This window comes from Myzus persicae, unplaced genomic scaffold (assembly GCF_001856785.1).
Source record: "Myzus persicae strain clone G006 unplaced genomic scaffold, MPER_G0061.0, whole genome shotgun sequence".
NCBI lineage: Eukaryota > Metazoa > Arthropoda > Insecta > Hemiptera > Aphididae > Myzus > Myzus persicae.
Window position 1 is genome coordinate 1,760,923 of NW_019100469.1, and position 27,915 is coordinate 1,788,837.

At 28.5% G+C, this 27,915-nt stretch overlaps 1 protein-coding gene across 3 annotated transcripts in view; it reads left to right on the forward strand.

Annotated features, from left to right (window-relative positions):
• The window catches only part of LOC111035758 (NACHT domain- and WD repeat-containing protein 1), a 203,424-nt gene that overhangs the window by 65,348 nt on the left and 110,161 nt on the right, over nt 1-27,915 (forward strand). For 2 of the 3 annotated variants that reach the window (XM_022317549.1, XM_022317702.1), the window contains exon 2: nt 15,250-15,371. In XM_022317549.1, the coding sequence (XP_022173241.1) occupies nt 15,266-15,371 (106 nt within the window). In that variant the 5' untranslated portion in view covers nt 15,250-15,265. Of the gene's footprint in view, nt 1-15,005; nt 15,024-15,249; nt 15,372-27,915 lie in introns of those variants that run through there. The other variant, XM_022317625.1, reaches the window with a different exon arrangement.

Sequence of the window (27,915 nt, forward strand, 5' to 3'; positions counted from 1 at the left end):
TGCTATTTATTTTAAAATAAGCATCGGCAGAAATGATATTAGCGTTGTGTAAGTCTAAATTTCTGGTTTCTGGGTTTGTCGAAAGGAGTTATACAGGGTATATGAGGGATATTAAGGTCATTTTGTACTCAAAGGAATTTATAACATTTGGTAAGAAATTAGAATATATTACTTGAAGTTTCTGGAATGGTGCATAAGTCTCCGAGAAGTCCAGCCATGAGATGCGAGTGTGTTAGATTAGTGTGTCCAATTCGGAGTCTATTAAAGATAATATTTGAATAGGTCTGGAGGGGTAAAGTCGTGACCCAAAACGGAGGTTGTAAATCACATACACATTATGCTATAATGAAGATAATATGTATGATGATTATACAGAAATAAAAATATCATAAAAAGGACAACCATAACATTATTATCAACAGTTTGGTGTAACAAGATCGCAGTGCACCACAAAACAAAGGGGTTGTTCCTTTTTGTCACGATTGCATACCAAAAACAAATGTATGCACAAAAATAAAATAGTAAAAATTGTTTCATTTTTTATTTCAGTAGTTACATCAAATTTTAAATTATAATTACTTAATGCCGAAAGTGAAAACAATAGTTTAACCAAATGCTTATATCCAATTTAGAATTATATTCTTTTACAGCAATTAATTATTTATTGCTTTAGAGTTTTCTAAACTAACTTATTGTACTTAAACTTTTTTTGGTGCGCAATCGTGTTGTATTTTCCTCAGGTAAAAAAAGAAAACCCCTGTATTTTAAGTGAGCAGTCAAGCTGAGTTTTTCAGGTAAATAGTTTAAAAAGTGCGCTTTTGTGCTGCATCAAAATTTTTAATCATCTCTCGTAAAACCGGAATTTCATAAAAAAACTACGACTCGATATCCTTAAATTAAAAAAAAAAGTTTTACAGGGCTTCACAATTTCAATATTCTTCTACGTGTTTTAATTTGAAAAAAATAATTATTCTCATTTAATCTTCTATCACCGCTCTTAACCCCGATTTTTACATCGAACGGATGCGTTTGAAAAATTAAAGTTATAATTATAATCGATCAGGTAAAACCGTGTTAGTACGTCACAAAATTAATTTTTTACTCTAAAATTGTAAAACAACATTTTAATAACCAGATTTCGATGTTAAATATTCTAAAGCATGAACACAAAGGCCTTAAAATTTGATAAAAAATTTTAAAACATGTAAAATAAAAATTTCTTATTCTGATTCAAAAATAAATTAACCGTATATTATGTTATATAGAGCTTTGGGAAACAATGAATTGAAATCCAAGAACTTGTTCTAAGCAGCTACTCTATTTGTAATTTACCTGCAGTATTTTTTAATTTTTTAATTTAAAAATAAAATAGGTGATGCTGTTGAATGGTTTCCCAGCTCATGCCCATCAAGTTATCGTTCTCACTATTTATATTAGATTTACTTATTATGCGCATAGGATGGATTGTAAATAAAGCATTAATTATTCACTACATTTTGGAAAACCAGAAAGTATGAATTTAAAACTTCATTATATTGTATTGGTTTTTCTAATCTAATCCTAATGTATACTCGTATAAGAGATACATGCGTATTTTATTTTAATCGTGAGAATAAAAATATGTTCATATTGTGTAAAGTTCAACACATTTGTCCCATCTGAGTGTATGTTTATTTACTGAACAGCAACCCTGGTGTCTGTATCTACCGGATCGATGACCCACATTTAAATTATAGATAGTCAATTTGACACACTATTGTACATGATTACAATATGAACAATACTTATCACCCCAAATGTGTTTATTTAATTTCTAGATATTCAGATTGACGTTTTTTATACTGTTAGTAAACATTAATTTCATAGCTAACTAGAAGTAAATAAAGTAAAAATATACTGTTTATTTAAATTGTTTATTTACATTGTAAACAAAAAAAATTTTATAAGAACCGAACAATGTCAGCACAAATTATTGGTTCCCATTTAGGTACTTATCAGTTCTTATAAAATGTCTCCATAAAGTAAGCATAAACTTACAAAGCAAAAAATATAAGATGAAGGTTCATTTTTTAAATCGTTGTTGTATAAATCGAATTTGATAACCAGTGTGCAAAGTTTGTTAAAGCATAGAATGGAAAAGGCCAAAAAGTATTTGTTTATCTTTTGAAGAAATATAAAAATTTACCTATATACATTTTAGCACTTATAAACATTATACGGTATAAATTATCCAACACTTAAATAAATTTAATTTAAAACTACATATTCTACATATTTCCCATTAATAGCCTGTGAATAGAAAAGCATTCCGACGTTAACGTCATTTTCACGTGTGTCAAATTTAAATTTTCGAGTAAAAACAGTGATGTACGCCATGCTTGGATAATTATTGTCAGACATACAACCTCACGAGTTCATATTGTTATCGTCCACTTCGAGGCGTCAAATACAGATACGTTAACATCATTTAATGATGACAGCACTAAACCTCCGGACTTTTCAGCCAGATGTTTTCTTTGTTTGGAAGACCATTTGGTCAATTAAAATGGATGCTTGACCTACAAGTGGTTAGTTCGGTTTCTCAATATGTTCGAATATGAAAATATGAAACCATAACCATTGACAAAAAAAACGCGATCTAGTATTGTTAAAGTGTTTTTTGAAACATTAGCTAAAAATTCGAATAAATGATATAAATCGTGTTTAAATTCAAAGAATCTACCACCACTACGAACAGAAAGCTCTAGTACTTCATTCAACTATACGAGTCCTTATTATTAACAATGACCTAAATACCCCAAAGTAATATTAGATTATTGTGATTTCATCAATAATAGTATTACTTTAAATGTTAAAATCAGATTCCAAATAATGCATTTACATTCCATCTCAGGGAATTTTTTTAAACATTTCTATCAATTCATCCGCATATCTTGTACAGTTTTATTTTCATAGATTTTATTGTTATATATATAAGTTTGACATAAACTATTAAGAAGAAAACTGGATAATTGTAAATTGATATAATAATCTAATAATTAAGTACTTTTTTTGCTTTTTAACTATTAAGTTATCAAAAAGTATTATTGTGAACCTATGATTAATACATATAAAAATATCTATGTAGTGTTATTTAATTTAAAATCACACTTTTGCAGGTGTACCTTATTTGTCAATGATTTGAAAGCATATTTGTTTTGTAAATAGTAAAATACTATCAGTTATAGGTAGTTGTACATGGATATAATATTAAATAATAGAATAATGGAAATTGGTAAACGAATCAATAAATAAATAATATTACTGATACATCATAATAAATATTAATTAAAAAATTTAAACAGTTGCAACACTATAACTAAAATGTAAAATGTTATGTACAATGTTAATTCTTACTTATATTAACTATTTAATTATTAATTTAGTATTGTAAGAATTGGTTTTTTAAAGTTAATTTATTCAAAAGTAAAATAATTTGTTCGACAATCAGCTCTTACAATATATATCGTACACAAATGTCTTACCACAAAATCAATAACAACTAACGTTATAACGTATATTATACGACGAGCGAAGACTTTCTACCACGTCATTTTCCTGGTTGAAGTATGACAAGTTTCAATCCAAGACATTGTCGATTTGTATTAAAATATGCCCATTGTCATTTTTTGTATTATACATAATGACAATGCCGTTGACAGTGCTTACATATACGTTATTTTCACAATTTCGCCAACATATTTTTTATTATAAGGATTTTTATACACTTCTTCAATGGCATTGATATTTGTACAATAACCAAGTCGTAGTTAAAACCACTATGGTTAAAAAAAAACTTAAAACGAGAAATCACTCGAGGGTTATTATTTTAGCAGTTTAGCAGTTTACAAAAAAAAAATAATAATAATAATAATAATAATAATAATAATAATAATAATAATAATAATAATTGATAGCACACATGGTGGTATTACTTTATATTTTGCGCCTATAACTCGAGCAGAACGACTAAACAAATTATAAATTCGTTTTAAAAATGAAACCAATTTTAAACAATATATAATAATGGGTACTTTATCACTAGTAGCCGAATTCAGCATAACGCCTATTAGGGGATTCAGATTAATATGAATACAGAAAGCACATTTAAACCAAAAAAAAAAATGAACGTTTATGCGTACATTTGTTCACCTCTTTGGAAAGATAACATATTATGAACAGAGAGACATATATATCATGTTACATAATGCTTCACTAGCATTTAATCAAACTATTTCATCCTAACTCTGATTTAAAAAAAAAATCAAATATTTAGATATACTTATAGACCATAATTCAATATATTTAGTTGCAATTTTATTTTTTCAAACTAAAACCCCTGTTTTATATTTTAAATGCCTACTTAATTGTTAATCAGATGATTTGGTTGAAAACGTTGACACATCTAAACCGAAATCTGGACAAGCAGTTGTATGCCTAGAATTGTATGTATAATAACTAAGAATATTATTGTAATAATTCTTAGTTTTTTGCATAAAATATAATAAACCGTACATAATATCTAATTTAATACCTACTTCATAATGCACTTCTAACAGTTTTTACAATTGTACAGCTATAATATGTTAAAATGATGTAACTATTACGATTATAATAATATTACTGTAATTACCAATAAGCTGATCATTTGAATTACAAGTTATGCACATCAAAAGTTGAAAAAATATCAACCCCTTAAAAATGTATAATAATGGTATTTGTTGTCAGAAAACTCAAAAGTTAGAATAGTCACAGCTAACTCCTTAAATTACATAATAAAATCAAAATAATTCTTAATTATAAATAGAAATTTGAAAAATACATTTTTAACGGGAAAAATGGGAGTGAGTTTAATGCTTGGTAATTCATCCCGAATAATAGTATGAAAGCATAAATGTGTACAATCGTTGAAATTGGATACAGCGAGTATAACAAAATGATAACGATATTTTATTAAAAAGAAAAACGAATAGTTGGTGAACATATTCAATAACAGTACCTTTATAATTTGTGTACTTAACATAGCGAAATACTGAACTATACATTTTCAGGAACCATTTTCACATTATACAAGATAAATAGTAATTAAATTATTTTTATCCTTTAGTTTCTTTACATGGTTAAAATATATCAATAAAAGTACTATAAAGAATACAATATACATTACGTAAAAATTATTGTGTTTACTCTGATTAACGAGGTCAAGCAATAATAATTTATCTAGCTGCAAACTTTTTTCATAAAAACACTTCTAAAAATACAGGTGAATAAAAAAAACATTACCTATATTCGTATTAATATATTATGCGGCGGTAAAACAATAAATTATTATGGTATGTATATAACTATATACCCGATAGTACAGTTTGATATTTATATTTATACTTCCAACAAACCAGCTGAACGGAACACCAATGTTTTGATTCAAATGAAATATAACCGACGTATAGAAATATAAAAGTACATAATATAATTATAGTTGTACTGAAGTCCGCTACAGTATTACGAAGAAATAACATCAAAGTGTAAACAATCATTATTACAATAAATAATAACAATGCATACGAATAACTTTTTAGAATATAGCTTTTACAGAGTACTGTGCTTTTGATTAGAAATTTAAAAAATAGTTTTCATTCCAAACTATGAATCCGTAATGTCAATAATAATGTACGAATATTGTACTACTCTATGTATTTTGTATGTCTGATCGATAAATATTCAGGAAGTGATTTGTTGATATAATATCATGTTTTAATAGAGATTTTTTTTTTTATTCACAATCCTCGAATGTGCTTTAGAATAAAAAAAATGTGTATCTCTATTATTACAAACAAAATTGTGTGATTTTAAAATATCATCCCCGTCGGTGGAATCCAACTATTAGAGTATTTAAAGAGTTATATATATAATTGGCTAATCTAGAGCTCAGGTTTAATTTTTTTTCAAAATCTGGTATTCCGATTTAGGTATATATTTAAGATATAATCCGATATTTTCTTAACTCAAATAGTCGGATTCATGAACCGACATCAAATGCATATTTATACAAATCAAGTGATATGACAAAACATCAATATTACAAATGTTTGAAATTATCTTATAATTTTAATGATAATAGTCAATAGATAACACAATTTGTTATACATTTATAATTAATATTGTGAAATTATCGTTAATCAATATTACCACGGAATACTGTTGTGTTGTTTGACTCGCAATTACTTAGCTCTATGTTTACCGAATGAATCTAATGTACCTAAAATATATTATCATTATCGTACAGTCTATATCTTTACATACAGCCGATATTATGTCGACGTTAGAAATATAATATAAAATAAAATATACACTTTTTTGACTTATACTTACCTATAGTTTTGGAAAGTTTTTTCCAAACGTAGTTCGTATCCAATATATTTTAAAATGATCGATGTGAACATTATTATTATTATTTCAGCTTTACATGCGTTGTTCAAAAAGAAACAACTGAATACAAATTTTAAATCGATCAACTTCCATAGTTGGACAAAGTATAAGACTACCTGTTAACTACACATTTTTTCTGAAGTTTCAAATTATAATATCGATGATTTGAGTTGATTATTATTAATGTTCGGAGTTGTCGAAATGTTTTATGCACATCAAACTCAAAGTTACATTAAGTTAATAATTAATAAATATTTTACCGTTATACTATATCATAGTGGCTTAGTATTTTCCTCTATTAATTATAACCTATAGACATATTATACAGTTATAAAAATAACGACATTTTCAATGAAGAACCAAAAATGTATTTATGAATTAATAAATACATTCTTCGCTTCCTTCAGAATCTAAAAGTAAATACCATCCCTGATAAAATAACCTTCACCTGTTGGAGATATTTAATAATTTATAAGGCTCGGACCAAAAATCGTTACTGACAACATACCATAATAGTCATCAATAATAATAAGACAATAAATACTTCAGTTATTAAATATTTCAAAAATAAAAAAACAACATACAAGTGATGAAGTGCGTTTGATTCTAGTGGACAAAACGCACTGAAACAAATATATAAAAGTGCTCGGCACTCAAGAGTTAACACTTTATACAGTGTAAGAAAAAGAAAAATGATAAACATAATTTAATATATTATATGATACGGAAAGGCAATATTAACTACAGCAAAATCGACCGTTCTGATAAGAATATCTAGGAAATGGACTTCTATTGTACTTCCGTCTTCCGGTCGACTAGAAAAGTAGAAACGTCTCGCGTACTGTTGAACTACAGAATACAGTTAAATGTGACCCATCGTTTACACGCGTTTTTTCACGAATGAAAAATATAAATGCTTCTTTTATAGGTTACTTATTGTGTTGATGAATAGTTGAAATCGGTTTTTATACTCGTTTGTATATTCTGAGAATATTGTACTCGGAAAACCCGTACCGTAAAATTTTTTCGAACGTTTCCGAGACGCTTCTAAGTCAGCTGATATGGCTAATGTATATTGTTGGGCGGGATCCAGTTTACGAGTATTTATTAGAAATGTTTGCAAAGGGCGCATACGTCTTGTGTTTGACTTCATGCGTATCCACCTACTGCTGCATTAAAAGGAACACTTATAACTTACACATGGACATAACTTTTCCAGAACTTAATATTGGAATTTATGGTTACAATTTTTTTATTTATCCACACGGGTAGGATTAAATACCTCAGAATCGATCATCAAAATGAAACTGCTCCTAAATTCACGAGTATGAACAATAAGCTATCCATTGTATTGGTAATCTTTACATTCAATTTCCAACACCGAAAACCCCTTTTCCATATCCACTTATGTAATGAACAATTCCTGAGGTAGATTTAACTCTCCTGGCGCTCATTTCGTGGAATAGGAATCGTTTAAAAAAACCACTATCCGTAACAGCACGCCATTTGTTTAATTTATTTTAGCAACTTTCAGACATCGGGGTTAAATGTTTTCTATTAACTGCTGATATTTCTGTTTGTGGTTAATGGAAAATGACGTGAAACATAACATGCGATAATTCAATACACGTGAACACAATTAGTATGTGCTGCAATTTCAATCGAATGTACATAGCTTGAAAAATAAATTACATTTTATCTTCTATGCAACGCAGCTTGTAGACAATGGAAAATAAATAAAACACAACGCACCAGTTAGATAAAATAAATTACTCCTGGCGAATCGATTAATGATTTTGTGATATTTGCTGTCAATCTTCGGGTTTAAAATATAAAAATTGCGTGACGTGCAACTGTGCGTATATAAACTATCGAGGGAATTTTCATAATTGTATAAACGTTGAGCTTTCGTGTTCGGGTCTTAATTCGGAAAATCCATAACAAAATATACAGTGCGGTGTACCTGCATAATACAACATGCAAATATTTGGTTTGCTATTAGCCACGGTCCACGAACACAGCCACGGCGCACTATATACTAATAACGCAAAGAACATAGATTAATGTAATAATAATGCATGCCATTGTAAAACAAAAAATTTTGTGAATGGTAGGTAACGAGTAATAAGAATTAGAAATTTATACTCTGTATTTATGTGCTGTGTGCCTGTGTCAGAACTGAAAAAGTGAAAAATACAAATTGTGGACGGTGTACACATTAACGATGGAATAGAACGAAACTTCAAACTATTATCATAACAATTATAATTTCATATTATATTATCATACTCATAATATTATGCGCTATCTGCACCCGTATGATTAATGAACATTAAAACAGCTAATTTGAATATCAGATCAAAACTTACGCAATGTTATATTAACAATATAATAATGTGCATGACAACGGAAAATCGCATTAACAATTACAGACGTTTACATATTATGTGCCTATTGTGCCTACACAGAGCGTTCAGAATTCCAAATTTAATAAGAGAATATATATTAAGGGTTAAAAAAAAATGTGTGAAAAAAATTTCTAGACGAACTTGAACAATATTTTTCTCACCGAAAAAGGGGAAATATGAAAGATTGATCATAAAACTCGAATGCCACTGTATATTTTTAAATTATTATTCATAGCCACGGCTGTATGTTTAATTAATTTAGCAGGGGTAGTTTACATTGATGCGTCAATTATAATAATTGAAAGAGCTAAAGTCACTTGAATTTTGTTATTTAAATAATAAAATGTCGACATTGAATAATACACGCGTGTGCTCCGTTATAATTCATATTATAAAGTATCAAAGCACTATTATACGAATCATATTTGAAAAAAAACTTCTGTTTGAATTTTAAGAGTTACCCTTCATCAAAATTACGCATTTTAATTTGTAAGGAAATTAATACATATTAAAACAGTACGTTTATGTTATATGGTTCCCAATTGTTTGCACACGGATATTTTTTTTATTATTTATGTACAATTCATAATATTATGGTCGTAGACTTTGCGGATCTTATATTATTTGGGTAATCTTTTATTTGGAAAAAAAACTACCTTGATAATTTACAATGAATACAACACATCCAATAATATTATTTTATTTTAATTTCGAATAATATGTTGTAAATAAAATAATAGTCTCAGATTTGAAACCATGTGCATTTGCAAGATCAGTGCTTATTTTAAATTTTTTAAAAAAGCGATTCTATGACCACTACTCTGAACTTGAAACAAGTTGTCCAACGCGTGTGCATAGTAATTACGAGTGATTAGTAGTGTTATATTTTAGTATAATTATATATTATAATTACTTTTTGCGTGTATTCCACCTTTACAGCAGTAGTTATATTATGTATATGTAATAATAACTTTGAAACTGTCTACGGACTTAGTGCCTAGGCACATGCGAAGTTTATATGCGAAACGCAACAAAAAAGGCTATGCCCCGTAAGCAACGTGTCGCTGCGGAAAAGTGTAATTAACTCGTACGAGCAAAGCGTGTCCACTTCAGTAACACACACAACTTTGTTTAATATAACATTAATATTATAACAACTCGCGCGCATGCGGTTTCAACTCCAAGACCGTTATATATTCGAGACTTTATTATTATTACCAAAACTGGCTCACAGCCCAATCAAATAATAAATAGGTACCTGTAAATGCCGATGAATTCGGAGTCGAAAGTTAAACAGATGGTGCGATATGTAATAATGGTCATCACTAAGAGTGACGTTTATAGAGGTTTGACACCCTGCGTTCATTTTTTCACTGCACCCCTTAATAGGGGTGTTTTACCCCCCACCGCGGTTACAAAATTTTCCACACAAAATGGTTTCACGAAAAAAGACAAACACTCAGCATTAATTCGGTACCTACTGTCAAATATTAAGGTTGCTTCGTTATATATAGTAATTGTATAGCTTTGGAACTCTATAGAAATTACATAATGACTGTATTTTTCACATTTATTATGTAACTAAATTCCCAATAGCTGCCTGCACCACTTAGTTTTATTATTTTTCCTATTATTTGAAAATGCTGTTGTTTTTATAATATCAATACAATTATAGGACTGTATCTGTATAATGATTGTGGTCCAAAATAATGAATACAGCAATCAATATCTATGAGCCATTTAATTAAGATTTAAAATAACTAATTATTGGCTAAATAATACGTAGCGTTAATAAAGCTAAACAGATAGTATGAAAATCAGTAGTTGCAGCAGAGTTAACCATATCACAGATTAAATGAATTATATACAACTATCAGTGAGTAGGCTGTTACCATATTATCAATATACTTTTTTAACGAATATTATAACAAAACTGAAATTATATTTGGTATAAAAAAAAAAAAAATAAAATATGATAAAAAGTTTTCATATCAGCAGCCGATTGACGAATGACGATGGGCGGGGTTCGTAAGTTATGAACAGTTATTCAGCCACCCATAAAACCCTAAAATTATTTCCCCCGAGGCAATGGCACCCTCTAGTCCACCCAGACCGTAAACACACCCATGTTGTCACCATATATGCTTGTATATTGTTGTCAATGTCAGTGGTGTGTACTTACAAACGTCTTATACGTACACGATTACAACGTCATTATGTCTGTTCATGTGATCGTGATAATCCGTTTACTTTTTATTTTACAAACGTCCTGCACACTCGAAAAACATCACAGCATCTATAACTCATCAGTGTGCTCAGCGGAGAGTACATAATAATATAATCCGTACAACTAGTGATGTGATCGTTTTGATGCAATAGTTTGAAAACGAATTAAGTTGCATTTTGTTCAGACTGATTTTCTTCACCACTACCCACCTCCACAACCGACGAATGAATTAATCGTAAGCAAGAAAATCTTATTTTCAATTTAAGACCTAATTAATGTGTCCGAGTAAACAGATTTAGTCTTAAAATTACGACTGGATTTACAGTGGATATTTTTATGGCGTTTTGCCCCGAACCGATATAAATACATATATTATATTCTTGTGTGGTTTTATTCGATCCGAGGGCTGCATTAAGGGTCCTTTATTTTAGTGCGTACAACAGCGGTAGTGATTTTTATGACTACTTGTGACCCTTATTATATTATGTGGAATTGCACGCGAGTTCATTTATATATACGTATTATATGCAAAACGATTAGAGGAGTAAAATTCTATTTTGAATTAAATGATTATTATTTGAAATTGGCTCGCCGAATAACACTGCGCACTGTTTATTGTTCAAACGACTATAAATTACCAAAAGCGTTTAATACGTGTAATGCTTTACATGGATTTGGTTTGGATATTTTATAAATGCATTCTGCAAGAACGTTAAAATTAACTACAAACCTCATATACTGCGCAATAAAAATATTATTATATTACATAATGATTTGATTTTGATTTAAATGACTGACAAGCTTTAATAAAGCAAAAACATTTGTTGTTTATTTTTTTATTTTGCAGTCGCAATTTAAACACCTATGGAACATTTTTTAGATCTAAAAAAACTAAATAGGAGGTTACGAACATATTTCGTCTGATGCTTGAACAATAAATATTGTACTATTGCGAAATTAGGTATTAAACGAAATAAATACAACTCAGTACTTTATTTTGAAACAGTTAAACATTTTTTATATGAACTCCATATTGAAAGTATTTTCGAAAATATATGGCAAAGTACAATAATCAAAACGTCATGGTAAGGTTAGGAAAAAACAACAATAAAACAACTGTTAACTTTGCTGTCAAAACACTAATGTAAATATTTGAAAGTATTTAGTCATTAGTGAGTATCGCTGTTGTGTGAGTATGTATGTAACGAACATAAAGTTAGAGAGACGATAATTCAAACGAGCGGTCCACCAAAATGAAAAGTTTCTTTTTATCATCTGACTATTCTTCCTCTCAAAAAACTTTTCACTGACCACTTGTAACCGATACGCTTTATATGCTTACCTCGTTCGAAGTATCCCTATACTATTTTGATTTTTAATGGCATCGAAATTCTATAATAATATTACTTCTGTGATTTTTCGTTCTTTAGTGAATAACTATGTATTATAATTTGGGTCAGATGAAAAATAATCATAATGATTCAGACGAAAAACTCCTCTCGAGCAGTTGTATAAGATAGTTGTACCTACACTAAACGTCTATGGCACAAAAGAATGATGTTTATAATATATGTGTACACTCAGCGGAAGTTTCATTGAAAACTTAACAATTATACAATATATTATAATATCAACTCTATAATTAAGTACATTTATTTCAACAATGTTAAAAATAAGATTATGGTACAAAGTCTCTGCTAGTAAATGTACATCTCTATAATTAGTTTATAATAGTTTAATTAAAAGTAATGTATAGACTATTTTAGAAATATGTTAACAGTACTTTTATACGACTTGACGTAAAACAATGAAACTTTATTGGGGTTGGTCAATTCCATGAAACGTAATTATTAATTCTAGAATACCCAGAAATTCTAGGGAATTATAGGAAATATTTAAAAATTCTTTTTAATAATTTATTATTTATTACCCGGACGTTATGTTGTCTATTATAATATAATATATTCCGATTATTGATCAATGTATAAATACTTACGTAATTAATTTACAATGTGTAAAAAACAAAATATCAAATTTTTATTTCTTTCTTTCTTAACCGATATAAGTGTATAAAAATAATCAAAATAATTCCAACAGTTATAATAGAACAAAGATATACCCAACAAAATCATAAAAAAAAAAAAATACAAATAATTAATGAAAAAATTATTTTAAATGATACGTTGTTAAGCATTTTGTCATTGACAAATGACGATTATAGTTTGATTTATTTATTTTAACTCCAAATTAAAAATTAAATTGTTAAAAAATATTTAGTCGATTTTATAAGAGCAAAATTAACTAGGATATTATTTTTTATCTTTTATCCTCTATATTATTAGTTTTATAGGTGGGTACTATCTAATTAATGTAATAACTCTGGTATTAAGTATGTATTTATGTAGTTTAATGGATTCTCTATAATAATTGTATAGTGTATACATTGTATACATAATGAATAGTTTGTACATACACATAAATTAATTGAACCATTATAGTATTAAGAGTATAGGAAATACGATTATAATCTGTATTATGGATAAAAGCCCTTCTTGTTGTGTTGTTATAAGAATGTCGATTTATACAAACGTATACTATCGCATATAATGCGAGTATAGTACTGGCGTGACTAAAATACTGAAGAATATTATTTTCGATGAGTAATTGCTTTAAATTAGTTCATCATAAATCATAATCAACTAAATTTATCCTCAACTCTGTATGCTACGTTATTGAATATCAGAAATAATAAATTATACATATTGTGTCTACTCTGATATAGGTGCCTAGGCCTTCAATTATCCTTGTATTGTATTTATAGCAGTATTATTGTTTTTCTTTCTATTTATGATAAACTATTTCCGTCCTCCGGACAGAGACATTTCGCGCCTGAATCAATATATATTTTTTGTACACATAATGATAGGTTGGAAAATAGGTTCTTTGGTTTTACCTGAAATACATAATCATCATATCGATATCGGCATCTAGGTATTGACTATTATCATTAATTTTTTTTATTGAAGCTCTACAGATGAGCAACTCGAGTGCATCAATAAACATTTTAAGCTATAGAGCTACCTCCACTTAAAGACTTCAGCAGTCTGTCTAATCTGCCCTTTTATTTTTATTTATTTTAGCTTATATTTGCCATCAGTTGTTCTTATTGTACTTTTTCTTTCTGTGACAGAGCGAATAAAAAACTTATGAACTAAAAAAAAAAATTATATAGCAGGAGTTTTTCGTAATAATTTAGGTAAAGACGATAGGTTAAAAAAGTTATGAGAAAGTTTTTCAAAGTATGATATTTTAAATTTTTTAATTTCTTTTAGCTATATTACCAGAATTAAAAATAAAAGTTACGTTTTTTTTTACTTTTATTATTTAATTATATCATATTTGTATAAGTATTTATAATTTGTATTTGTATACTGTTTAATATTTTTAATAAGTGAATTTGTATTGGTATTTGGCAAATAGCAAAAGTGTTATTATGGCGTATTATTAAATTATATTTATACATTAATTTAATAGAATTATACTGAGCAAATTTATTTGCATTGTAAATTATTATTTTTGTTTAATATTTTTATTTTTATTTTTTTGTCCGGGGGTAATTTGTCCCGTTAAAATGGTGGGGGGGAGGGAACGTCCATTGTATCGTTGGAGAAAAGGCACGAGGGGGAAACGTCCTTATTGATTCATGCACAGCGTTCAATCATAGATGAGCATATTGTTTTGGTACATGTTTTTACTTACTTATCTACTATATTTTCGCTGCTGTTATAATTGTTATTTACTATCATCAGAATAATAGTATTATCATATTACATTATGGACGACGTACGAGTGATGATCAATTGCCGTTACAAACAAAACGATAACAAAAAAAAACTTACATAATCATGGATTTCCGAACGGTATTATAACACATGATGTACTATGTTTTACATTACAATGATTACAAAATGAACACACGCGAAGCTGGTCCGTGGTCGATTAGGCCGTGTACACAATCACGAGTGTTTTTTTTTTATTTTGCTTATAAAATATGTAATATTATCTTATCACGTTTTCACGAGTTGACATACAAACTTCAGTTGCCGTGAAATGTTTATAAACGTCGGTCATTCGTTATGGTTACAGATATGGATTCGCAGAAATGAATAACGAGGACGAGGTGCAAAGAGTGTTCAGGGGCGAGTTGGACACGGCGGAATGGGCTATACCACGATTGGTCAAGGTGTTCGTCGCATCAACCAGAAACGGTAAGTCACGATACCGGTCGCACGAGTATTATAATAGAATATATAGGTACCTAAATACCTAATGCCTTTTCTTTAAAATTACAATGCAAATGATTACTTTACGGCAAATGTCCACCTGTAATCCGAGCTCATACATATCTACACTATACGCATAATGTAATTGAATATGCGATCTATTATCGATATAATGATAATTTATACTATTTAATAGTATTAAAATTAAGTATACGTACACGCATAGCATTCACATAACATACACATTACAATTATTCCATCAACAAGGAAGTTTATGATTTTTAAGTTTCGGTTTGGTTGTTCAAACTTTCAACATTTCGATTCCAGGTCTTCTTAAATGCAAATTTCGTTTCCGGTTCTTCATAATTTGAAAATGCTTGCTTCCTTCGGTTAATACCAGTTTTAAGCTGCATTTCAAGTGAAATTTACCAATATACGATTCAGTAAAGATAGATAAATTAAAATCATCAAAACCATTAACAAGGAAAAAATTCTTATATTGCCTACTCTCCGTAATATTGGTTTTGGCTTTGGTTTTTGTTTTTTAAAATATGTAAATGAGGTTTTCTTTTTCTGGAGAGGTTTCAGTTCAAAAACCTGTTATTTTAGGTACCTAATGTGCTACTATTGCTAAGTGCTTATGTTATAAGTTTCAAGTTATAAGCCTTATAAGTTAAGAATTTAAAATACATTATGACAACCGAGGTTAGTAAACACACATTAAACAATATTTAGGTAATAATTCGTAGTTATTATATTAGTTATTATATTAACCCTTTTTGATTATTTTTGTTTGGTAAAAAGTATTTTAACAGAAAAAATTGCAATTTATTATTCAGCATAATGTAAACGTTTCATTAATATAAACACTCTAAAATTACAGTAAATCGTAATAATAAATAATGTCAGGGCAGTGTCAGCAATGAACTATATTACAGCATAATTTATGGTAATAATTTTAATTGAAAACAGTAAGTAAACTTGGTAAAATTATAAATTATGACTAAAATGTAGACGCGGGTAATAAAAATTCCGTAGGTAGGTCACTTTTTTATAAATTTGTTTGTTTTAATACATAACTGTCCACAATAATATACCTCTCACATAATGTTTTAGTAAGGACATATTGTAATTCGTTTTAATTCTATGTATTATATTTATACACATTTCTTGTTTCATATTTATAGATTTCCTGTACTCCTATATTATGCAATATAAAAGTATCATTGAGAATTAACCTTAAGAATATTTTAAATAACTTTGATTTTTCTCAAATAGCAATTACGCCTGCTCTGAGATCATAATATTATCAACTCACATCTAAATGAATTACACAAAAATATGGACATTTTCAATAGATTCATAACATTAATAATATTTCGTAAATCATGCAAATAAAAATGTCTGATCTTTTCACAATATTATTGACTCTCAATAGAATGAACAATTTTTTTTTCAGTAAATTATTTGTTTCCTATTTAAATAACTACTTATATTTAGAAAGTAACAACAAACTGAAAGTAAATTATGTCATTATTGGCAAGTTTAAACCCTGCTCAAAATACCCAATTTACTTTTAAATTAAATTCTTTAAAAATATTAATTAGTAATATAATTAACGATGAGAATTTTCAATTTTTACACTTAGTATGTATTACTTTTTAACAAACCCACTTACTGTACAAAAATGTATAGATTGTAGGTTTATTTCAATAAAAAAAATTATGTGCTCCAAAATTGTAAAATATAAAAGTTAAATATTATCTGTTACATTGCTTAAAAACTATGATCGTTATAAAATTAATTTCAATTTGTAACAAAAAATATTAGATTTAAATATATTTTTTAACTTATTGTTTTACCAAATACTTTAAACTTTAAAATATTATTAGTGGTTATTGTCTTGTTTATGAGCAGTTGGTATTCTCAATAAGTTAAACAATATGAGTATTATCATGGTATTAAATGTATAGTTGCCTAGTGTGTATAGATTTGATTTTCTTTTTGAGACATGAGCCTTAATCCATAATACATTTCAGGCTTGACAATTATTGTTCTAAAATGAAGGAAAATAAAATAATGTATGCCCAATTTTTATTATGAATCATTAATACTATTCTTGATGATAAAAAACTATTTGTATGAGACAACAATTTAAAGCTAGAGAAACATAATTTAATTTGACTTTTGTTGTTGTGCCATTGATTGATTGTGCAGTGAACTTGCATGAATACACATAACATAATCGAAAAAGTTAGTAGATACTTACTAGAGAACAAATACATTATGTGGCCATCGTAATAATAACTTATACAATGTGCTACAAAAAGTGTTTTATGAATTTTTTTTATTTTTGTTGTAATGTATTTTTGTATAAGTTATACCCTGTACATATTGTGTATACAGTTTAATTTTTGATGAACTTCTGTTATTTATAAAATAGATACGATATTTTTTTTGAAATTAATATTAAAATATTATAATGAGAAATATTCTATTATGCGTGTAGATTGTATAATGTATACTATACGATATTCCATTCAACCCTATCAAACAATAACTTTTGAACTAATTAAGGATGCGGCATAACTAACAATAGTTCATACAAAGACCTCCAAATGCAAACCATTACAAAACTAGATGTACCACGTTAGAACCGTTGGCATGCCAAATTTAACAATCACGAAAAGCCATTATTGCGGAATATGTCAACAGTAATATCCCTCAGAGATTTCCTAATAAATTTACTGGTTACGGGAGATTGAAGCGTTGGTAATTCGTATAATAATATACACGTCAGGTATCATTGATGCATAGTGAGATGTAAGACCAGCTGTTACAGTGCTGTGGATAATTTCCATGACGAATACTGCTTAACAGTTAATACAGTTACATCATACATTTATAGTGCCGCTCTACAGAAGTTTGATTTATGGCATTTAATTACAAACATAATGGTTTCATTTAAAACAATAATGTAAAACATACGTGTATCATAATACAGCGAGTCGGATTTGGCTCTTCTTGTAGTGTAAGACAACATAGGCTACATAATATAATAATAATACAACCACTAAAATATAGGTATTTTGTTATTATTTAAAATCAATACACTTAGAGTTAATGTGATTTTACTTAAACTACCTACCTACTCAATGCCTATAACAGAACATAGATGTTTTAGATTTTAAATATTAAAAGCAAAAAAAAAAAATTAAATATAATGTAAATATAATAAAAACACCAACGTGATATGATGGAATTCATAAACTGCTTTTATTAAATTCAAACTTATACAGTTTATAAATATTTGCTATATTTCGGTTCCGGGAAACTAATAATGGACGTTTCATAAAACAAATACCCACTATCATTAAAATAAGCTTATGTAACTTCAAATATAATTCAAAATCTTACATTAAATATTATAATTGTTTAATCCAATTTTGTTTTGTTTCCGTAATGGTGATCACAGTAGATATCCACAGACACGGAAATCCAATAAAAATTAAAATTTTATACGATAAATTGTAGAATTTACGACATATGTATAACTAAATCTGTTAGTTAGAAGTCAATACGAGTCAAAACGTATAACAATGCATTTTAAAGAAATAAAAAAAGTACATGAAATCGAGATAATTGTGCATGAGTCGAACGATTTGAGCATTAAATGATAATGTTATTTTTTGTCATAACATTATGTTTGTGTGTTTAAGAATTATAAAAAATTATACACTCAACTATTTATTATTCAATATTTACTTAGGATTATCTTACCCTGTATAAACGCACACCTTGTTAAATATGTTAATGAGCGAATCTGAGTAATGTTTGCATATTTGTGTATACAAATTGCTATAATATAAGCTTGATGAAATAATCAAATTAAAACGGCAAATGTATAATGGCAAAATTAATTTTCTTATAATACTGTTCACTGTAATTTATTTTATTAAATTGATAATAATAATCTCTTATGAAGTTTATTTTGAATATAAAGTTATCACATTGGTGCTCAATCCACTGGTTTTATTAATTATTTGGATTTTATAAGTGCAATTAAAAATTTAACTGATTTTTTAACGTTTTATTGTTTTGGAAAAGAAATGGTGATTAACGTTAAGTCTTGTGAATCCCTGATTATTTTATTTCGATTTAGTAGAACTAAATCCAAAATGTATACGTAAACTATAAATGTATTATAATCTATAAATCGTTTGGATATTTATGTATATATAATTTTTTTAACATAAATAATTATAATCCGATGAGAAATAAGTAGTTTGTATTGTAAACAAAAATATGTATTAAATTTCCAATAATACATTTAATAAAAATATATTAATTTTCGTAGACGAAATAACCTTTTAAATTTTGTCATTACATTAACCAATCTAATTTATTACCTAGGTTTAGTGCCTTGTCTTCTAAACTTTGATTTTATAGTTTTAGGTTATTTCATTAAGAGTTTAAACACAGAAGAGTCTTAAAAAAAAAGTCAGGAAAACTAATTAATACTGGTGCATCAAAACCTCAATTTCTGATTATGAGAAATCTGAATCTAAAACCATTAAGGATCCAGGCTGAAACGTCTGTTTCGGACGTTGATTATCGATACATAAATTATTATTTTATGGAATATTGGTGACGTGAAAACAATTAAATACCGATTATAGGCGCAAAATAATTACAGAATTTTGTCAATACTCATGGCGAATAAATTAAAAATAAAGCTTGGGGAGTCGTCTATCAATGTCTGCCGTGTATTTACTCCACTGATGGTTTTAGCTTTAAATTTTAAATCAACCCTGATAAAATAATAATAATTAATGCAATAGCACCAACGATACTCATATAGTCAGTATTAATTAAGCCTGTAAAATTAATTTTTACGTTACTGAAATTCATTAGATTTTAATATTTTCTGTGTATGTCATGATATAAAGTGTATTCAATTTTAATGGTTTTTTTTTATTTTCATAATAATTTCTTCAACACAATTTAATTAAGAATTTGTTTTTTTAATGAACGAATTCTTTACATTTTTTCTATGCGTTCTATGCTCATGCTAATTTTCAGACGTTTTAATTGTTTTGGCCCTTTCGTAAACAAATATACTCGGCAGAGTCATATAGTTTTCCAACTCCTACTCTCGTTTAATATGCTGAGGTATTTGAAATTGGTTGAACATTTTGCTATTTATATCTTCATGGTCTATGTACTCATTGACTGTCGATGAGTGTGTATAGAAAAGTAGTTGAGTATTTTCGTTTTGTACAGTGCAATTTCTGTGTACAAGCTGAACGTAGTTCTGAATATCTGATCTGTGTATCCAGTTAGGATTTTTTTTCATCACTATTATTGTAATATTATGTTATTTATTGTGTAGCCACTACTTTCTCTTCTATAAAAACAAATATGTTGAGCTCTAAATGGTTTAACCGATCGTCCATAATAGATAAATTCACTCAATAGCAGTAAATAATAATTTATTTTCACGGATAATAATACTAAAATCACTTAAACTTCCTATTATAGGTGCCTACATGAATATATCAACATTATATTATAATAAAACATACCTATATGAACACAACCATTGTTACAGCCATTTTTTGACACCTTTCCATTAAATTTGGGCTATTGTCACTATGATCAATATTGTGTTTATGTACGAAAATAAAACACAACAATATATTTATAAATCACCATTTTTACCAAATAAAATAAAATTAATGAATGAACTATACATAAATTATACTTCATAGTATAATACCTTAATGTAAATAGAACTTCACCCGTCATATAAAAAGAAAACAAATTTAATAAAATATAATAATAAAACAATATTCAAATCCTATTTCTTTTATAGTATTTAAAACGAACGGTGAATGAGGAGGTATGCAAAGTAAAGATAAGTAGAATAAGTATACAAAAAAAAAAAATCGAAAGATATAGATAAATTTAAGCTGACGCGTTAAAATATTAAATTACGTATTTAAAACCGTCTCGGTTCTATAATGTTTTATTCATTATTGAAATCGATTTTCATGTGTATATAACACCTATCCGAAATATGTATACGAACGTAAGTAGGTAGGTGTACGATATTAAATCTGTATTAAGAGAAGTGCATAGATTAAAATGTTAAGGCGGTGCGTCTGACATTCTGTTATTTATTACGTAATGCCTTAATAATATAATAATATAATCTCGAAAGTTGTTTATGTATAGTTTGTGCCTTTGTGGATATTAAAAACTTAAATCATTCTTGTGATTTTAGATTTTAACTGGATAAATGTCTCGATTCCATTAAAGTGTGTTGCAACAAACTAAATAATATTTTATTAAGTTTTGATTTTAATTTTATATTTTGTTTTTAGCTACATATTTGGGACACATTTTGTAATCCATTAGTTATTGGTCAATGTTATAAGTTTAAAAGGTGCCTTCCGAAGGTTTAAGACACAATCACGATGGATATAATAATATTCATAATTTATAATATTATTTTATGTTCCTATAGTCTGGTCGTACCTACCTACGTTGGCTTTATTTAGACGTGAAATTCGAACTATTCGATACTATATTGAGACGTAACGCAGAATATGTTATTATTCGAAAACGGAATTTTCATTAGAAATACTCCTGCTATTTATATACCCTTCTTGCCGTTGGTTCGGTCGACGAACGAATTTCTCGCACGCTTTCAAAACATTTCGTTTGGATTTGATTGTCTCAAACTTTCAACAGTCATTTCGACGAAATTATTTTCATACATACCTATATTGGTGAATATTGCGTGGGCAGAGACTTCAATCAGCTGCACTAGAGTCTATCCCGTGTTATTATAATACATTTGTTGGGCCGTCGCAATGACAAGTCATGACGTGTTTATTTTATACTTTGTACGCGACAAACATATAGTTTACTACTGTGTATTGACTGTTGACACGTTTACGCGAAACGAATAATAAAAGACATATGCCTATATATATGTATGTATATGTGATCATTTAATATAGACAGACGTGATGATAATATGACGTATGAAACCCAAATAAATTATTGTTTGAGTGAAATATTATAACAGCGCGTTTTTCTTTTCGACGAGACGTTTCGCAACAATACTAAATAATATTATAATAAAATGAATAATGTTATTAGCTATATTTGTTTAGTAGAACCTACTCGCAACGGTAAATTGAATTGGATTTGGTTATTTATCCGAAACTGGAGAATTCATTTTTTAGAGGGCTCTGAAACGTGGGTACCTATATACGCAAACTCCCCTCCAAAGACGACTAGCTGCAACTACCTATAAGCGATGATGTATCATCGTCTTTTTATTTTTTTTTATTTTTTGTCGGTCATATTTCCGTCGCAAAGTATTCGTCTCGTTCGTCGTCTTTTCAGGAAAAAAAAAATACTTTTCATAATGGTATATATACTTCCGACGGTTTACGCTCTCAATGTGTAGCAGACAAAATGAAAAGAGACCGTCGGCGCAACGACAAAATCAATAATAATAATTCTGCGAACGAAAAAATCGTCGTACAACGTAGCCCGACGTAGGTGGGACCCGACCATGTCAAAAGATGATTATCCTCCCCTGTGTGGTTTGTTCACAATATTCGTGTACGATAATGACGATGCACGCCGACTATACAAAATAATAATAATAATAATAATGATAACGGTAATAGTAATAATAATATGACTATCATTCAGTGTTTATTATTAAATAATAACGAGATGTACCGAAACGTCTGAAACGTATATATACCTACCTAGCTATTCGTATACGTGAACTGCCTTACAGCATATTATTAATATTATTACTATAGTTCGCACCGGAACTACAATAAGTTGGATTATTTGCCACTCGTGATTTGTTCGTTAGTGCGTGAAACCTCCAACGTGAAGGCGCCTATACCTACCAGCTATATTTTATGGCCCGCAAACACGTGATTATAGACACGACAGGAAATATTATTTTTTTCGACTACACGTCCTTTTTACACTCACACTCACACACACACACACACACACACTTATAACACGCGTTGGTTTATTGTTATGTATTATATTATTATGTTTAGTACGATCATAAACATATTATAATATCGTGTCGATAGAAATCTGAAACAATTACGTGCTATGTCCACAGTCGGAACATTGGCGGGGAAACATTTTTTTCAAGAGATGGGATCGCTGCAGGCATGCGTCTCAGTCCGCTCAACTCGGCTAGTTTATTCCTCGTCGGTGTTGTATTTTCAATAATATCAAAACGATTTCATTCGGAAATCCAATAATAATATTATAGACAGTCGCCGCGGCAGCGTGTTTGTGCGAAAGGAAAGTTTTTAAATTTTAAAGTGCTTATAAAAATAAAACCTATCAAGGTTTCTCGACATTTATTGAACGAGTATTATAAATAACTGCATCGTACGAGAAATATTATGAGAAATATGAATATAAAAAGAACATCGTCGTAAAATTTATAGATGTTGGCATACTTAAACATTTTGGCTTTCTCGATAATTTAAAATATTTGGCAACATTTTTCAGAATAAATAATAGAATTAAGCGATTAATCATGTTTTATTATTTCACAAGTCTAAATCTGAACGATATAACTCATTTAATCAAAAGAAAAGTGAAACAATGTACATATAATAATAAATTGTAATTTTTGAGATTAAAAATGCTGTCACCATTATTCAATATTTAAATCATTTTTTTTCATGTCAGAACAACTTCATACTTAGCAGGTATTTTCAAAATTCTTCATTGGTGAGCTTCAAAAAAAAAATAATAATAATAATAACAGGTAAGTAATTACTAATAATAGAAACAATCAAAAGAATCGATAGGTACATTAATTTTTTAACTTCTTTTTTTTGATATGTCATAAATTTCAGGTTTTGTTTTTGTTATTTTTCACGATAATTATCTAGTGAAGATAGGGAAATGTTGTTATCAAATCTCCATTAATGTACTTATCCAACCTATGTAAAACGGTTACAAGTGAAACTTTTTGATTACTTTTCCTGGACGAAGAAGCTTTCAGCACATCACTGTAAAACTATAAATCTCTAAGTTAGGGATGTAAAATTTGATCTAGTTGACTAGACCTAGGTACTTTAAACATCAAAAAAAGTTTTAAATGTTTTCTTACTAACATTCTGTAAGCGGTTAATTATGGATAGTGTATTATCTGTCTCAAGAAAAAGAAGATCTATGAGTTATCTTGACTACATGTCTTGATTTATTACCATTCACATATTAGTTGGATTTAATATGTTAGGGTTTCTTGAGCTTGCATCATAGGAGTTTCAGCTTCTTTCTTTCCTCGAAATTGTACTGTTATATTTACTTGAGTATTGTTCTGTTCAACTTAACCTTAAAAAACTTCCACCCTCTCATCGATTTCAGAGTGAGTTCAGAGAAGTTTCCATTTGTTTGCTGGTCATGCTTGAAAAAGTCACCACCTCGTCCTCTCAATCACCTTTGCTCATATACTGATTGATGCTAACACGATATTTCTACAAAAACTTATGAATGATTAAGCCGATGTACGCTTCTTTCCTATATAAACTTCAAAGTTTCTCTCAATCCATCGCTTATTATAAGCTCCAGTGTCTCAGAATATTATACAGCAAATAATAGTTATAATCATCCGATTTACCATTTACTTCCAACCAGCTCTTTGCACAGTTTATAATAATTTCTATTGAAGCCAAACTTATTTGTACTTCAATACATTATATTATATAATCAGCATATTATGTTTCTGCCGAAGTTAGTTATTTATTAAATTAATAACGTATTAAAAGCTTATTAATACAAAGTGTAAAGGATTCCTATACAAAAGATTTAAATTATTATAAATAAACTTCCGTTTTATTTTTTATTTATTAATCTTACTTTCTAGTTTAACTAGTGTTTATTCAATAATTATATTTTTTTTTTCAAATCTAAATTAAATTAAATTGACAAGTTATAATACAACACTTATAAAAGCTTAAAATTACACTAATATCAGAAATAAGATAATATTATACTATTATAGTACCCACATTTATAATTTCTTAATATTTTATAAAATAACATACTTATTTTGTAATTTGAATTTTAAAATGAGTAATTTTTTTGAATAAATATGTTATCTGCTTGCATGTTTAAGTCTAACATTCGTTTTGAAACCATTTTCTGGTAAGAAAACAATATAAGGCCATCCAGTCGTTGCTATAATGATATATTGCTTACCTACATTTTGTACGTATTATTGTATTTTTTTTATTGAAGAAATCCACTATCCAATTTATGTCAATCGTGTTTTGTAATAATGTTGAAAGTTTTTTCTGTACATTACTTGCAAACCATTCATACACCTATATACTCAATCATAACTTTAAGTGTTTGATAGTAAAATTATGTTGTACATTCGATTCTCGATAACTTAAATTTGTATCTTGCTCCTTGAGATTGTATTGTCAATATTTTAGGTACACGCATACCAACTAGTTTAAATCAAAATAAAACGATTATAAATGAGTCAAAGATTCATTATTATTATTTTTTAATATCTCAGTTGAGGCAATATTATACATTAAATAATTAAAGAGCTATGTCTATTTTGTTCACAAATGAGATTTCTTAGTGCAAAAACGGATCGGCTGACGTTTTTGAAAATAATGTAACTGTTTAACGTAGATGAGTGATGTTTAAAATAAAAAACCAAAAAACCATAAAAAACAACTAGTCAACATAGTTTTAAGTGCTGGGGTATATTTTTTACAGTAAATTGTAAGTATATACTTTTAGAAATTAATTTCAAATCAAATATTCAACTTTATTCAACCTACTGAGGCTTGATTTGAAATTAAATCTTATTTTTTTACGGCAAATATGCATAAAGACTAGTAAAATCTAAAGTTTGTTTTAAAATTCCAAATTTATTCAAATTTTTTTATCTCCGCATAAACCTATGAACTCCGCATTAAAGCTCTGCCCGGGATATCATGTACAGCAATAATATAAACATATTATACAATGAAATTACACGTACTTAACAAATAATAGCAGTACCTATACATATCGTTTTATGGTCCGAATAGGTTACCTACTCCACGTACAGTGTGGTTGTAACGGCCGATCGATATTTCGACTGTGGTGTTAGTGGCGTCGACGGCAGCAGCGGCGGTGGTATTTCTGGTGCATTCGGTGTCCATCCTCGAGTTTAACAACGGAATAAAAAAACACTTTCGTTTTGTCGACACTAAATCTACAAACTGTGGGTCAGGAGCGGACGAGACAAACATAAAAATGACCCCAATATTTCACTACAGGCCTGGAATCTTAAACAAGATAGTTTTCCGCATAATGCGTGCGTTGTTTATTGCGAGAACTGTACACATTATATACTACGTACGTAATGTATAGCTGTGCTTCTCCACAAAAGAGGGTATAAGGGTCAGTTGAACCCTATTGGTCCTTACATCCGGTTTCTTGAGTGCCTCTCTCACAAAATATGCGAGACAAATAACGACCTTATGTATGATAAACATTGAATAATAGTTTTCCAACGTCAATATTATTATTCTTTTATATAATTGTGTGTAACTTTGAAGAAACAGGACCTATATGTCATGACATAAATTATTTATTTCCACCTTACTAGAAGACGATCTGAAAGTGATCGATGTCTTGTAAAAACTTAGCTGCAACGCAACTGATTTAATATCTTTAAAAAAAGGACAGATTTTCTGGCGGTTATAGTAGCTCCAACATTTTATGATTCTGCTGCGTGTAACATATATAAATAGTACCCCAACAAGCTATCGGTTAGCGAAACTTGCACACGATGGTGGCACCACACGAACTCTTATAGGAATATGTTAGGTGCGTGTGACCTATCTTTTGGGCGACGTCCGCACACACAACGCATTGTTTAATCAATATTTCGATGATGGCGTTGGTGACTACAGTGGTGGTACCGTAGTATACATATTTTTATGAATGTGAGTCCGTTTTTTTGGTTAAAACAATGAAAAAAAAAATAATAAACACTTTTGTTCCATCGACGGTTATAAATTGAGGGGAAGTCAGGTGTACTCAGCCCTTTGAAAGCGTCCACTGTAACGTTTTCTGAAAAGATTAGGTTAAGGTAGTAGGTTTAAGCCAAAACGCTTCAACGTGTAGTCGTCTCAAACAATAGGTCTTTTTAAAACTTTTTTTTTGTAAAATTGAATTTCAGGTTTTGATATAATAATGTTTGTAACTTGATAATATTATTATTATCCGTTGGACGTTTATACAATATATATTACAGATAGCTGATATCCTTTGAAACTATTATTACATTAAATACCTATAAAAAAAAAGATGATCAAATAAAAAATAACTAACTCTAGTAGACTTCATTATATCTGTTGTGTTTAAAACGATTAAATAAATAATTATAATCCATTAAGTGTTAAGTAATGATTAAGAAATAAGAATTGAGAATGCATTACCTAGT